The sequence below is a fragment of the Colias croceus genome, chromosome 27 (genome assembly GCF_905220415.1).
Source record: "Colias croceus chromosome 27, ilColCroc2.1".
Taxonomy (NCBI): domain Eukaryota; kingdom Metazoa; phylum Arthropoda; class Insecta; order Lepidoptera; family Pieridae; genus Colias; species Colias croceus.
Window position 1 is genome coordinate 3,011,538 of NC_059563.1, and position 17,242 is coordinate 3,028,779.

The 17,242-nt window shown below is 30.4% G+C and overlaps 1 protein-coding gene across 7 annotated transcripts in view; it reads left to right on the forward strand.

Annotated features, from left to right (window-relative positions):
* LOC123703759 (irregular chiasm C-roughest protein-like) overlaps window positions 1–17,242 on the forward strand; it is a 67,264-nt gene that overhangs the window by 43,264 nt on the left and 6,758 nt on the right. For 6 of the 7 annotated variants that reach the window (XR_006753036.1, XR_006753035.1, XM_045651879.1 and 3 more), the window contains exons 4-12: window positions 4,554–4,634; window positions 5,986–6,137; window positions 7,860–7,951; window positions 8,954–9,062; window positions 9,668–9,841; window positions 12,945–13,047; window positions 15,127–15,260; window positions 16,499–16,625; window positions 16,949–17,094. Coding sequence is in view for 5 of the 7 variants with exons in the window: in XM_045651879.1 (XP_045507835.1) it covers window positions 4,554–4,634; window positions 5,986–6,137; window positions 7,860–7,951; window positions 8,954–9,062; window positions 9,668–9,841; window positions 12,945–13,047; window positions 15,127–15,260; window positions 16,499–16,625; window positions 16,949–17,094 (1,118 nt within the window). In the remaining 2 variants the exon portion in view is untranslated. The remainder of the gene's footprint in view (window positions 1–4,553; window positions 4,635–5,985; window positions 6,138–7,859; window positions 7,952–8,953; window positions 9,063–9,667; window positions 9,842–12,944; window positions 13,048–15,126; window positions 15,261–16,498; window positions 16,626–16,948; window positions 17,095–17,242) is intronic. The other variant, XM_045651878.1, reaches the window with a different exon arrangement.

The following is a 17,242-nucleotide window of genomic DNA, read 5'->3' on the forward strand; positions in this document are numbered from 1 at the left end:
GGTTTTTATCCTTTCTATTTCTTTCTAATATTATAAAAATGTAGGTTATGTTATTTTAGGCCACTATCTAGGTATACTACATACTAGTAGTACTATTGAAACTATTTTTAGAACATTTTTACAGGAAAAACTGTCAGTTTTTAGCACAATTCATCACACAGATCAAGTGCGGTTTACGAGATGTCACATGACATAAATGTTTTTGGATCTGTGATATTTTTATGTAGTGTTCTTTGATCGTTTTATATTGAGCTAATAAAATGATAGATCACAATAAAACAGGATTTTTTAGAAGTTATGAGAGGACAGATGAACATCCATACATACAGGTTGAAAACATAACCCTCCATTTGCTTCGCTGTAGTCGGGTAAATAAGTGTATAATTTAAATAATTTTTTTAAATTAACTAAGTAGGTAGGTACCACAATTTTTCCTTACTATTAAAAAAGCGTGTTTTTACTAGAGAAGAACTAGACAGTAGGTACTACAAGTTTGTTTCGCAAATAAATAGGTTTAAAAGTAGGTTATGTTCCCAAAATTCTTGTGCCAAAATGTTCTTATATAGTTTAAGGTTACATAAAATAATACCTAGTAGTTCTAATTCCGTTGTTAGTGTGCGTAGGTTACTTTATTTAACACACACATATTTAATTTATACGAGTTTATACGATTTTAAATTTACATCTTTTTAAAGTTATTCTTGTAATACGAGAGATCATTTTATTAAACAAATGACTATGCAATATAAAGGATTCATGTTTTTAAACTATTTTTGATGTCAATGATTCGTTAAAGTAAATATAGATACGGAAAGTTGAGTACCTACCACTTTAAAAATATTATTATGATGATGTAAACTTACTGTTTTTATTAGCTTGATCAAACTCAAACTCAAACATTTATTTATTCAATTAGGGTTCTCCTAGAAGCACTTTTGAATCGTCATTACATATTTTAAACATTTACCACCGATACGGAAAGCAGTATCTATGGAGATGAACCGGCAAGAAACTGTTGTTATAAGTATTCTTTTAGCGACTACGGTTATTATAATAATTTAATAATTAGTTTAAATTTCATTTTCTGATATTTAAACTAATTATTAAATTATTATAATAACCGTAGTCGCTAAAAGAATACTTATAAATACAAGTTCAAATCATGACTTAATACTAAAAACTATTAAACGATTTACGATACATTACGTAGTTGGCACAGATAGATAATGAGATCTAGGTAAATTACTAAACCGATGACGTTAAAATTATTTCTGTACATGTTCGGTTATTGTCCGTCATCACTGTAGTTCTATTATGTACGTTAGGGCCGATTTTTCAATGCTTGGAAAGAACTTATCCGTCCAATAAAGTATTACAACGATAATATTAAAATGTCACGTAAACTGTCAAATAGGGGCAATTAGAATACGTTTTTAAAATGGTAGCTTTATACAATATTCGACGAATAAGTTTTATCCAAGCATTGAAAAATCGGCCCTAAATGTAAAGGAATAATACCACATATCAACTACGGAGAAATAGTGGAGGTAGTTTACAAATAGCAATTTTTTAATGACCGTCATGATGTATAACCTCTTAGTCTCCCCGTGACCATTCTCGCTGCAAAGTGTGCGAAAAGTCAGGAAAATGATATAACGAATAAATCGCTTTAAAATCCGTTGAAAATCTTTAATTTCTAATTTAATAATACTCGCGTAAAATCAAACACTGGGAAATACTAAAAATAAATAACGACGTACCTAGATATAGGCTTTAGCCTAGTTCTTTAGAACAACATGTTGTGACCAAACTGAGTAAATGATTCAAAAACGATAACATTAATTATTTTGAGAGCGGTCAAAGTTACGTAGGTAGGTCCGATAATTAGGTATTAAAAAACAGATTACTGAAGTTTGTAATAAATATTCACTATTACAAACTTCTAGTTTTGTACAATTTGTAACTAGATGGCGTTGTTTTAAAATGTTTAGGTTTATTTATATTTATGTAGGAATACGTGTTACCTATATCTTTGAAACGTGCTCGACCCAATACAAAATAATCGCTTTGGTAATTAATTTATAGACAGATGGAACGCTTGGTTTTAATACGAATTGACTCTCATCGTTTTTCAACTCAAACTCAAATGCAAACGTTTATTTAGTTAAATTGACTTTTAAGATGCTTTTGAATCGTTTTAGTTAATTGGTACTATGGATTGATAAATCGAGTTTAAAATGTGATATAGGTATGTAATTTAAGGTTTATGAAGGGAGTAATGAAAACAGTGTGAAAACTGATACGATTATTATATTTATAGTTTTTGGTACTGGCTAATTTACGAATATATTGTTTAAAGATACTATTAATGTTTCAGGCATAGTATACGTCAAATGTTCAGGCACGCTTAATCCATACTAATATTATAAATGCGAAAGTAACTCTGTCTGTCTGTCTGTTACTCAATCACGGCTTAACTACCGAACCAATTTGCATGAAATTTGGTATAGAGATATTTTGATACCCGAGAAAGGACGTAGGCTACTTTTTATCCCGAGACATAGGATAGGTTTTATCACGGAAATCCCACGGGAACGGGAACTATGCGGGTTTTTCTTTGACTGCGCGGGCGAAGCCGCGGGCGGAAACCTAGTATGTTATAACTAAAGATACATTATCTTAACATAAAATTTTCCGTATGTGATTCTAATTATTCACTCTATGCAAAAATAATATCTTTAACTAAACATTGATACAAAGACGAATGTGAATACGATATTATCTCTAGTCCAATTCAATTTACTATAAAAAGCATGTAAAATTAATTATCATATTAACTTACTTATAACATGTTAGCAATTATCTACCACATATTCGTAAATCTAATTTCAGATAATATTTCAAATTTCGTGTCTCAAATATTTCAATTAACATACCTAATTTAGAGTGAAAATTATTTGATTAAAAACATTGTTATTTGATTTGAAAGCCCCGCAAAGCTTGATTTTAATTTCATACATGTACTAGCTGTGCCCCGAGGTTTTACACGCATTGCTCCGCTCCTATTGGTCTTAGCGACGATAAATCAAATCCTATCCAACTAATATTATAAATGCGAAAGATTATGAGGATGGATGTATGTGTATGTATGTTTGTTTGTTATTCTTTCATGCAAATACAACCGAACCGATTACAATGAAATTTAGCACACATATAGAGGGTAACCTGGATTAACACATAGGATGGGTTTTATCCCGGAAATCCCACGGGAACTTAAACTATGCGGGTTTTTCTTTTAAAACGCGGGCGAAGCCACGGACGGAAAGCTAAGCCTTCCTCGATAAATGGTCTATCTAACAGTGAAATAATTTTTCAGATCGGACCAGTGATCCCTGAGATTAGCACGTTCAAGCAAACATACAAACTCTTCAGCTGTATATATATATTAGTATTTGAAATGGCATTTATATAATTAGACGAAGCGGTCAATGACCGCAGAATACAGTGCTGAAAATTTTTGTTTGACGCATCTGGATTTCAAGGTTGTTTTCATCATATTGTTTATATTTCAGTTAAGTATGAGGTTTTAAGATTTGTGATTAGGTTGAATGAATACTTACGCAATTTCTATAATAAGTGTATATTCATGATCTTAACGTATTTTTTATTATGCTATAAATCTTGAAATTTAATCCACAATATTGTTGCTAAGCCTAAAATTGACCAAATCGGCTAATTTATTTGTATAATTATATTGATTGACATCTAAGGATGATTTATATCTCTATTATAATTGACAAAAATCGGGTCACATAATTATTTACTGAATTTACTGAATTTTTCCTAGGTTAAATTCTGTCATTTTTTTAATTATTGTTTGTTTACGTAAAAATATGTTTCATATTACTTATAGGGTTCTCAGTTCGATAATAATATTACTGAAAATGATCTATAAGTAATTTTCTATGGACATTATATAATATTTTCTACACTATTTCTAACGAAAATCAATACATTTTACGTATACACGTATATTTTCAGTGCCAAGCGTAATGTAATTGATATGTTACATTCATCGACTATCAAAAGGAATACATGTTGCTAATTAGCCTGCTTTGGCATGTTTTCGAACGTGACTAGTTTTAGTTGATGTAATGTATTGAAAGCTTCGTCGATTTGTGGTAGTCGTTTTGTAAAATACGTAACAAATCGAAACTACTGGAATCAAATATACTTTAAGTGAATTTTTACTAGGTTTGTTATTTCTCTCGAAAATTTTATAAGTACCTATACATACTATTGTATAATCTATCTATATTATAAAGCTGAAGAGTTTGTTTGTTTGTTTGTTTCGCGCTAATCTCGGGAACTACTGGTCCGATTTGAAAAATTCTTTCAGTGTTAGATAGCTCATTTATCGAGGAAGGCTATAGGCTATATATCATCACGCTACGACCAACAGGAGTGCGGGTTTTTCCTTGAAAACGCGGGCGAAGCCGCAGGCGGAAAGCTAGTATAAGATAATTTACTTACTCTATTTATTTTGTTCACAGGTGATTATTCCTTAGACATTCGTGACGTCACATTAGATGACGACGGCAGTTACCAGTGTCAAGTTAGCTCAGGGCTTAATGGTAAGTTTTATTTGTGACCCTTAAACTTTTAACATTACTTCTTAACCCTTAATTACTCGCGTCCATATAGTTACACTTACGCTCGCGTGGGGTATATTTAACCCCAATTTTAAAGGTACAATAAAACATATTTTTAATGACATACTTTTATTTTTATTATAAAAATTAGAAAGAGACAACATTGTTCCAAATTATTAACTATCTTTAATCAATATAAATGTAATAAACTTTTAAAGATGAAACTTTAAATTTAGGAAGTTTTTAATCAATACATTTATCACATATCATAGTGGAATGGTCGTGACAAACTTGTTGGTGACATTTGGCACACATAAATCTTATTTTTTTATCCTTTGACCTTGGACAGATATGGCACCTTTTATAAGTTGTCGATGGACCACCTCTGGAAGTGGGGCTAGGATCCTGAACTTGAGCATTTTTTTGCCGTTTTTGTATGGCCCTAGGCAGTGTGGTAAATATAACCATAGGCCATATTTTGTACGTGTTTTGCCGACGTTATAGCTAACACACATTTGGTTGAGTTGTGGTCACTCTGGATCACGTCCTCGTCTACCTCATCTTCATCGGGACTATCTATGATGCTTTCTACGTCGTCTTCCAAACGCTTAACAATCTGGTAGTCAGAAAGACGCTTAATTGCCATTTTAGGCGTTCTAACCTAAAACAAATAAACAAAAAACAAAGATAAGTAAAAAACTAACTATTTAGTATATGTACTGCACATTATAAAATAAAAATACACATACTCACTCGTCCAAAAAAAGTTGCACGAATACTCGCGTGGGGTAATATATACCCCAGACGCGATCTCCTGACACAATCACACGACATGGAGCGGCGCTCGCGACTGATTCGCGGCGGGGAAGGTATTTAGGCAGCTACTAAGAACGGCACGCAGGTAGCTTTAAAAATGGCGGAGATACGACGCCTCAAATACGCCGTGGGGTCAGATATACCCCACGCGAGTAATTAAGGGTTAAACATTATAAAGCCCTGTATACATGGTCAACATTGATTTAGCAACAAAGTTGAATAAACATGTTGAACAAAATGATAACGCACGTTGAAATGTTGTCGCCTGAGCGTAGATATAAATAAGATTTCCAGAAACATAGTGGATTAACTGTTGCTCAACATATTACTACCATTACGAGATGTAACTATCACATTCTTACCAAACATCTGAAACAACTTTTAACATTCTTACCAAATATGTGAAACAACTATTCACATTCTTACCAAACATCTGAAACAACTATTCACATTCTTACCAAATATCTGAAAAACTATTAACATTCTTATCAAACTTTTAAACCAATATTTCCTACAGGCGCTCCAGCAATCCGATCAAGATATGCCCATCTTACCGTCCTGGTGGCTCCGGAACCGCCAAGGATACTCCAAGGTGCCTTCATAGATGCCACTGAAGACCAGCCTATTGATATAGAATGTGTGTCTGAAGGTGGAAAGCCTGCTGCTGAAGTAAGTGTTTGATGTGCTTTTGAACAGACTTATATTAGCTTCACCTGTAAGTTTGTATGAAGACTTTAGACTCGATTTTGATTCACTTTAAATGGACAGATTGAAGATAAACTTTGTACACTTATCAAGGATCGGTGACAATACAAAAATTTCATTAGTTTATCTTATTATTCTGAATAATAAGAAGGAAATATTGTGAAAAATATTATTTCAGTTAATTCGACCATTAAAGCGTGTTTTATAGTTTTTTTAAACTATAATAAAGTAAAATATAGCTAAGGAATTTTGTGTGCTAGAATAAGTTGTCAGAAAAGAAAAAATAACACAATCATTTCAAAACAATTATCACTATCACTACATAGTATAAAACAAAGTCGCTTTCTCAGTTCCTATGTCCCTTTGTATGCTTAAATCTTCAAAACTACGCAACGGATTTTGATGCGGTTTTTTTTATAGATAGAGTGATTCAAGAGGAAAGTTTTATAGTGCTTATTTAATTTATTAGTTTTTAGACAAAATGGGCGAAGCCGCGGGTGGTAAGCTAGTAAATAATAAATAGTAATACTTAGCAAGTTAGCAGTAACTTATTTAGTTATATTGAAAACATTATTCTATGGAAAATAAATAGTTAACTTCATAGTTAAAATAATTTAAATAAAATTAAGTAGTAGTCTTAATCGTCTCAATATAATTGATCTCTATTGAGTCAACAACTTTTTCCAGTTAGTAACCGAACTCTGTTTATTAGACTATTTTCAGATTAAACGTATTTATTTAGCGTACTTATATTTTATTAAGTTGTCGAATTTTCACTGAAACTCAACTCCTAAATATAACCTATTTCTAGGTTCAATTATCTCATATTTTCTTCGAACTTAGCCAATTTATTATCTCTAAAGGATTATACATCAAAAATCTATTTTCTCCGAAATATTATATAAAAAGGTTTTAGTTTTATTTCAAGCGAAAAACAAATCATTATTTTTTTATGTTCTTCGTGTTATTATGAAAAAAATAATTAGTCTATGAAAACATTTATTTATGGTCATCATTCAAAGATACGCCATGGTAACTTGGATTTTGTCAATGCGTGCGTTATGATTTAATTGTATTATAGGAACTCAATTGGTGACCACGCTTTTATCATAAAGTGGTTTTAATTTTATTAATTAATTATATTCCATCAATGTAAATTAATTTGAAAATTAATTTATTTAATCAAATTGTGTTATTGGCGTAATTGAAAATATTCGAATACCCTTGATAAAATTCACAAGTTTCTATACGAATAATAATTTAATCGAAATTAAAATATAAACATAATTCAAAGGTACAATATAATACGTTATATATGTAACTTTTGATTTTATATTTTTGTGAATGAATAGTTGTCAATATCATTGTTCCTGTCAGAACATGCTTAGCTGTCCAATACTATAAAATGTCACTTTTAATCGTGGCGCATTCGTACGAATCCTGCCTAGGGGCTCAGACGTTGTTTATACGACGTTTGACCCAACTACCCTCACTTTGTTAATGACTATTAACAAAGTGAGGTGAATCACAGCTAGTCAACGACTGTTGACTAGCTGTGATTTGTTATCAACTGTCTACATCAATTAGGCAGTTGTGTAGAATCGCAGTACATTATTATTACATTTAAACTAATTTTTATCCTAGCTCCCGTGAGTAATTTCTAAAACATGATTATATTTTTGACAGATAACGTGGGTAGATGGAAATCAGAATGTAATGAAAAACGACGTTGAAAACCGAGTCGAACTGTTACCGGACGAACAGAGATATAGAACAAGGTAAGTTTATTTATTTATACATTTAATTTTAACTGTCAAAATAATAATTAGTATTAAAATTGTAATATTTTTTTAGTAAGTAGGTAGTAGGTAAGTATATTAAAAAACGACGTGTGGCACTCGGGGACTGCCGCGGTAAAGCTATTGCATAGCATGCTTTCAAGTCACACCTCCGAGCCCGTCGGAGTGCGGAGCGTGAGGTTTTTTCGTTACGGAATTTCTCGATTCGGTCCCCGCGCTCAAAGCCCGCGATAGAAGCTATGCAATAATAATTAGTAAAATTGTAATGATAAAATTATTTCTATTATTTAAAAATAACTCATTATAATATCAAAGCGTAAATTCAGTTTTCAGAATAGAATACAAAACCTTTCAATTATTTCTCGTACAAAAGAACCAATTATGTAGTAGGTACCTAGTTAATAAAAATGGCACACGCACTAGATTCATTTCATAATTAAATTAATAGTATTGATTTAATTGCAGTGTCTGTTCATTTTAATTACGCTGCATATCAATTATGATTGAAATAAAACATTTTATCTTCTTGTTTGGTTTTCAATATTATAGGTATCTACAATTAGATATTTAAAAATATGGAATGATATAAAGCCACGGATCGTATGAAAATCATGATAATAATTCAGTGTATGTAAAATAGATATTTATATTTAGCAAAATGTGTTTAAAATACATTTTATGACAATCATCAAAATTGGATTGTGCTATTCAATTTTTAGATAAGGATAATGCGATTATTATGAACACCGATTATTTGATATGAGTTTCAACCAGCTGAGTAACTAGCTGTCCCGGCAAACGTTGTTCTGCCTCTCTTATCACTTAGGGGTATAAAAAATAGATATGTTTATCAATCGTTTCATGAGAATCGGTCCAGCCGTTTCGGAGGAGTAAATAACATTGTAACACGAGAGTTATATAGAGAAAAGATAATTAAGCTGAAGATAATAGTAAGATAATATAATTATATTTTGGTTACAGATCTGTTTTGCGGTTAGTACCAAGTAAGGTGCACCACAATCAAACCTTGACCTGCCAAGCTCAGAACACAGCTGATCGAGCGTATAGAATGGCCACTGTACATATTGAAGTAAGTTGATAAATTTGTTATAAACTATTTATTTCCTAGTACATTAAATTTCTTTATAATTAACCTATTTTATTATCAGTATACTAAACAGTATTGTAAGCCTAATTTGTTGACAGTACAGACGCTGAAGCTTTATTAGGTCATATTTCACCATATTATAGAAAAAGTTTGATAGATTTGGTCAAATTATTGATGCATGTTTTAAATACATTATAATATACTAATACTTAAAAGAAATAAAGAAACTAGATTTTTCGTTCTGAGTCATCTACTTTCTACTATTCTTTTGGTCCCATTTTATTAAAACTGCCTCAAACCGAAAATGAATCGAAAATCCGAAAATAACACTTTAATAGAGCTATAATAATTATATAATCGTTAGTCTTATATATAAAAATGAATCGCAAAATGTGTTGGTAAGCGCATAACTCGAGAATGGCTGAACCGATTTCGATAATTCTTTTTTTATTATATTCCTTGAAGTACGAGGATGGATCTTATGTAGAGAAAACGTAAACATGTACCACGGGCGAAGCCGGGGCGGACCGCTAGTATTAAATAAAATATTTTAATATAAAATAAATAAAACAATATTTCTTCACCAGGTGAAATACGCTCCAAAGATCAACGTATCAATTATATCTGGGGCCATAAACAACAAGGTACCAGAAGGCACGGAGGCCCGGTTTCGATGCTCGGTTGACGCAAATCCCATAGCCCAAGTATACCGGTGGTTTATTAATAATAACCCAGTTATTGGGGATTATGCTGACGAAATGGTAAGTATATTTTTATTATTATGACATTAAAATATTTTAAATATAAGTAGGTACTGATAGAATACAATCGAATTTTCTTTAATAAAAATTTGTCAAAATTTTTTGAAAAATTTAACCTCTGATTACTTATGTACTTGTTAGCCTGTTTGATATTTTTGGACGTAATTTTAAGAGAAAATATTGTGCTTTAAACATTTTTAATTTCAGCCAAACCCGTTTAGTAGATTTTGCGTGGAAAACAAACAATAAATATTTATATTAAATTTAATATCTATCATTACTCTTCTTTAATATTCATAATCATCATTATTTTCAATCCTAAATACAAAAATAATAAGCAACAATTTTATAACAAAAAAGATTTCCACGAAACAATAATTTATACAAAAAATAATTCTACGAATTTCAATCGTATCATAAAACAAAAATTCTAGAAGCTTCCATTATCACCCGAATTACAAATTACTAACCTTGTACGTACATTTGGTAGGCTTATTTAATATTTTCTCTCATATAACATTCAACGCCCCTGTAATATATTATTTCTTACGTACGCGAGTATGCATGGAATATTCTTTGTATGAAATAAGCTCTTGCGTTATTATGCCCGCCTGGTACTTGGTTCATGTAATCATTAGACGTAAGATTGTTTCAAATTAAATGCCAAAGAACTTAAATAAGAAAATAACAATATTTAAACAGTTTACTTAATATTTAAGTATTAATTTATCTTCATTAAGAATATAGTTTACAAACGGAAAAGATTTTTATAATAGATATTTTTATAAATTATTCCAATTTGCATAGATATAGATGTTCGTAAAAACTGTGTAGACTTGAAGGACAATCCGTCTGCAATCAATGCACAATATATAAAAAGAACCCAAATGTAAACAATGAAAATATTTCCCAGAATTATAATCTTTATAATAAACACAAATAAACCGGAATCAAAATACCTCAGAATACCGCAAGCAGTCTGCATTGGAGTGAATTTTTAAACACTCCTTGTTAGCTATGCGAGCCTGGTACTCGGATGAAATTCTACAAAATAATTGCTTCACTTTATTGTGTGTGGAATTAACCTATGCATATTAAAATATCATTTCCTCCATCTAAGCGATGTTGCGAAGATATTCTTGATATGATACGCGATATTATAATTACGTATGAGGGTAGTTGTAGGTATTTTAAACATTGTATATTTTGATAAAAATTGTCGTCTAGTCAAAATTAAACGCTCTTTTGTTTTTTTCTTCATGGCCAAGGGCTTCTTAAGTCTTTTAAAAAGGTCTTGAATTATTTAATTTCCATGTACTATACAAGTATTTTATTACCTCGCGACCTTAATATAGAAATTCTTTTAACTTTCAGCGAACTCTTATACGATGGTAATTACTCTCAAAATGGTATATAATTCTCTGAAACTCGGATGTTAATTGAAACATTGAGAGTGACCTATCGTAAAATAATGTTTCAACAAAATCTGACAGGATTAGCCAGTTCATTCCATTATTGAAAATGTTTTTAACAGATTTAGATTGTTTTGTTTTATGTCAAAAACATTCTGGGAACTATACTCAAAATGTAGCAATCGTTTTAAAACAAATTCATAAAGATAATTAATTTTATGTACATCTATGTGGGTTCAAACAATAAAATTGATGATATCTCAAAATAGATTTGCTTTGTATCATGTAAAACTGTAGGTATGCCAATTTATTGAAAGCTCTTTTTTCGACTTTACTTTGTCTTCATTGAGAATTAATGTTTTTACGTTGTAGGTTAGGATTTTCTTTTAAAAATTAACTATACTAAATAATGGGGTATATTAAATTATAATTCCTAATCATAGGTGTATATACCTATTATAACATACATTTAAATGATTACTGAAATTATAAAAACTGAAACTATACGATATGAAAATAGGCTTCAATGTTAAAACTTAAGTTATATCAAACGTTACTTCGTATCCTAAATACTAAAACTGAATTTCAATATTTAGCAAATTTAGACAGGTCTAGCATTAATATAGATAAACTAATTACTGTATTACTCCATATAATATTATACAGTATAATGTTTCACGGGGAAAATATTATCTTCTATGTAATTACCGCCTACTGGGGTAGCCCGCTAGTTTCTATTAACCAATAGGGTTATATTGGTACATGCTGTTTTTATAGCTTATGTACACAATATCAGTTTATTTTTACGTCTCTGTGTTATTAATAGATAAATACCTATTTTTATGGGATTGGTTAAATGATAGTTTTACTACAAACCTCTATTACGTCAAAATAATGAGTAAAGTTAATATAATATAAGGACGTGAGTACTGAATTTGGACAAAGTTTATGGTCACAGTTCGAGAGGTTACAATACAATAGCAATTTTACACACACATAAATAAATGAGTTGTGTGTGTATAAATTATTATTGTAGGGTGACTACATTTTTTATTTATTTAAATAAAATGAACGGGTTTGGCTGAAATTAAATATTATGGCATTAGATTCACTATGGCGATGTTGTAATGGCTACTATGTCATTGTAGACAAGTGATAACTGCGTTAAAAACAACCGACTTCAAACTTGCACTTGCAAAATTTACAAATACCTACAGACAAAAATGCTCATAAAATAAAAACTACTGGGCCTATCCGACTAAAATTTTTATGGGACCAACTCGACACCATCCCGCATCGAACAAAAAAAGAATCACGTAAATCGGTTCAGAAACCTCGGAGTAATCGGTGTACATACATAAAAAAAAAAAAATATACCGGCCGAATTGATAACCTCCTCCTTTTTTTGAAGTCGGTTAAAAATAAAAAGGTTTTCTAAGCTATTTATTGTAGGTACGTCTTACAACCCTGACATACAATATTTGAAACACGTATTGTCTTATAAACATCCATTTTAGTTTATGATTGAACATTTTTTTTTTCTAATACTTTTTTAGTTTTTAATTATCTACAATTTTTATTTAAAATCTTTAAAATATAATTGCAAAATTTCACATAATTTCCCTCTTTTCAATTATGTACTAAATATAATATATACCATAAACCGAAATGAAACGGTCTGTTTGTTCCAGATAATTTTCAACGTGTCCCGAAAACATAATAAGGCAATTGTAAAATGCGAAGTTAGTAACTCCGTGGGGAAAAATGCCGCGACGCTCACTTTGAATGTCACTTGTAAGTGTTCTGTTTGCTATTTTAATTTATAAGACTTATTATTACTTTGTATTTCTATGGAGAACTTTGTGTATTGAAGAAACAAGCAATTTGTATTTCTAGGGAGAACTTTGTACAAAAGTTTTTTAAGACTGATATTGTAATTTTTTGACTGACATGGCTTCATTTGAGTTAAGATTTATTAACATTGAAATATTTATTTAATATGTATTTATTTAAGATGCCTTCTCTTTTATATGAGGAGCATTTCTTCTATTATTTTCTCTTATCTCTGAAGAACGAAGCAAACTATTATTTTGATACAATACGACTGCAACTTTTTTCAATGGAAACCTTATTGATATTTGACTTATTTAATAGTAATATTATGTTCATTTGAACATATTATAGCCTGTATTATTTATTATGTTGCCACGAATAGGTACTTTCTTATCCGTAAATAAAAATAATACATAGATAAATAGCTTCTTTCATAGCCATCGAAAGAAATGCAGTAGATAACTCCTTACCGACTACGATAATCGTCTGAAATAATCGTAAATGGCCAATGATTGATTGATTGATCCGTAAATAAATTCATCAACAAAATCGACATCTAATACATCAATAAAAAACAGTATATGTACAAATTATCAGTAAATTTGTAATATAAATATGTACAAATGTAAAAAACAGTAGTATGTATAAATTATCAGCATAATATCTGTACGCAGTTTAACACAAATAAACCCATTAACTTTAAGTTTTTGTAACATAATATGATGGTGTAAATAAATGATTTATTTATTACTAGCGGTCCGCCCCGGCTTCGCCCGTGGTCATATTTCGCAATAAAAAGTAGCCTATGTCCTTTCTCGGGTATCAAAATATCTCCATAGCAAATTTCATGCAAATTGGTTCAGTAGTTTAGGCGTGATTGAGTAACAGACAGACAGACAGACAGAGTTACTTTCGCATTTATAATATTAGTATGGATTATTTATAACTAATGGGTTTATTTACAATACTAGTAAGTATACATAATATACATATTATACACAATACTAGTATTGTGGGCGTAAATAATTACCGGCTATACCTATTTTTGGCGCGTTAATAGTTGTGAAAGGAATAATCTGTTTTCCCTTAATAGAGCAGTAATATATTATAGACTAGCTTCCGCCCGCGACTCCGTCCGCGCGGAAAAATTAAGAAAAATTAATATTAATTTTTTTACGTATTTTTCCGGGATAAAAAGTATCCTATTTTTTTCCCAGGTTAATAAGGTATAATTATACCAAGTTTTATCGAAATTGAACCGTTAGTTTTTACATGACGCCTGCACATACAGACAGACAGACAGAAAGACAGATAGACAAAAAAATTTTTAATCACATATTTGGGTTTGGTAGCGATCCAGTATATTATTTTATTTTTTCAATATTGTCAATGTACAGAATTGACCCCTCTACAGATTTATTATATGTAATATAGATTCACGTCCTTTGAACTGCGACACGTTTAAGGTGTCCCTTTTCCTTGTAAATACATTGAGCTTTGTATTAAGTTTTCTATAGGACACCTTAATATGAAAGGTCATTGTCTTGTTTACAAAATAAAGACTTGTGAAAACACTTTTCATACAAATTATATGTAAATCTGTGTACCAAAGATCTCAAACAATAGCTGGTTATTGACACACATTAGTTGATTAGCTAGATAATTAGACTTATCAACCGACTTCCAAAAAGAGAGTTACTCAATTGGACATTTGGAATGAATAATTTTTTTGCCATTATTACATCAGAATTTTTGACTGAGTGAACCGATTTTGATTATTTTGAAGCTGGTGCCTCTTGTGTGTTAATTTTGCATTTGATTTAGTTTAAAGGCGGTTTAGTGTCTTGTTAAAAATTATATAATATATTTTTGATTCGTTATGCACAACATCTTCTATAATAACTTTTATATTTAACATTTTTTCATTCGTCCAGCTTTCTATAAAGAACTGTCATTAGACTACAGATTATTTAAGAACCTTTTATTATATTTTTTTCTATTATATTTATTTCCATATATTTATACAACTATATTTCCTAGATCCACCCTCATTCCGTACTCGACCACGGAACTTGGAAGCGAAACTGGGCGAAAGCGTTACACTCTCTTGTGATGTGGATGGTCATCCAACACCGGAGATTCGATGGCTGTTCCACGAACCTGGTCGTATCGGGGTAAGTGAATACTATAATATAAGGAAAGATAGATAAAATATGAGGTAAAAGATATAGAAGCGATTGAAGGTGAAAATAAAGGTAGACAAAGAAATGGGAAAGAAGGTATTAAATCCTACTAATATTATAAATGCGAAAGTTTGTGAGGATGTACGTGTGTGTGTTACTCTTTCACGCAAATACTACTAAACCGATTACAATGAAATTTAGCACACATATAGAGGGTAACTTGGATTAACACATACAAATAAAGGATGATAAAGATATAAGTTAACATAATCGGATTTAACTTTTGAAATAGCTCAATTTCTTCAAACAATTAAACATGACATACATTTCTACGTAAAATAAAGATTAAATAATGATTCTTTAAATAAATAAATTCTCTAAATCAGCATCAAAATGTGTATTTGGGCGCTAAATATCCATAGAAAGTTCTTCGGTTACATTCCAATTTGTCAAACAATATTATTAAAACGACCGACATTTTATTAAAGTTTTCATCTATCTTATCAATTTGTGATAGTTTATGTTATCGTTCACTAAACATGTTTCGTAATAACATAGTGGGCCATATTATTTTTACGATTGTCGATACAAACAACTATAAATATGACATCTTCGCCCACTGTTCCTAAAATCGTTTAAAATACCTTAACTGTATAGCTGTTTTACAATGTGGTATCTTGTATACCATATTTAGGCCGCAACTTTATTTTCTTCGCGGTAATAAAACTTTTATTACTACCCAAGTTACATTTTTAATATAACTGCGTACAAATGGATAAACTATAGTGTGCTTAATCTGTGTAGGCTTGATTTACAACTGTATTTATTAATATAACAGCTATAAATGAAACTAATTCAATATTGTAGAATGTACATATTAAAAATAATTCTTGGCCTTATCGGCGCACGAGTTAGCCGGATATTTTTTTCTGCCTGCAATTATGAATTATTATGTACAAATACAAATATTTATTAGAAAAAAAAAAAGATTGAGTTTTATGTACCTATATAAAGTAGTAAGGTTATCCAGTATCTTTATTCGAGGCTAGAAAAAGTCGTGTAGAATATATTAAATAACATTATGTTATACCATATTCATTTTTCATTTTCATTATAGGCCCATACTTATTTCAATTATATATTCAAACCAGTAGTTCCACAGATTGTCACGTACAAACAAGCAAACTTCTCTTATTGGAGGAGATTTTTAAATGCCCCTCTACTTCCAGCAGGTTAAGGGGAAAGCACCAAATTTAAAGGTGTTTGTCGACGAGAGATCAGCGGGACGATACATTTGTAAGGCTGGAGTCGATGGCTATCCTGAGATTGAGAGTGAAGCCACTATATTTATTAAAGGTTCGTTAGCTATTGATTAATAGTGACCTAATTACTTGTGCGAAACTTTTAGAAGGATGTGTTGCTAATTTGGGAAATGATTAAAATTAAAAATTAATTTATTGTTTTTTTTTTTTACACTTATTAAAACGTATTATATTACCAATATAACATAACATACAAATTGTATTTGTAACTATGAATTTATATTCATTGTTTCATTTCTAGTATGATGTGATTTCGATAACATATCAATAGTATATTCTCGAAATTTAAAGCTCCCTTTCTTCCCTCAACACTACATTATACATTAGAAAACATTTTAATATTATTTAAAATTTTAGGCCCACCAAAAATCCTATCAAATAGGACACAAGTAGGTATAGAAGGAGAGAAAGTTTCCATCGAATGTGAAGCTTTGTCAGTACCACGGCCTGATGACGTCAGATGGTACTTTGAAGGAAAGGAAATTAATTTTATACAAGATCCCGTAAGTATAAAATAAATTAAATAAGTCTTGTAATTTCTTTCACATTGAAAAATTTGTTGGTGTAATTGTAATTGTTTGTTTTTATTGTTTAAATTATCTATTAATTTTTACTGTTTTATATTAACATGACTGTTTTTTTTTCAAAAAC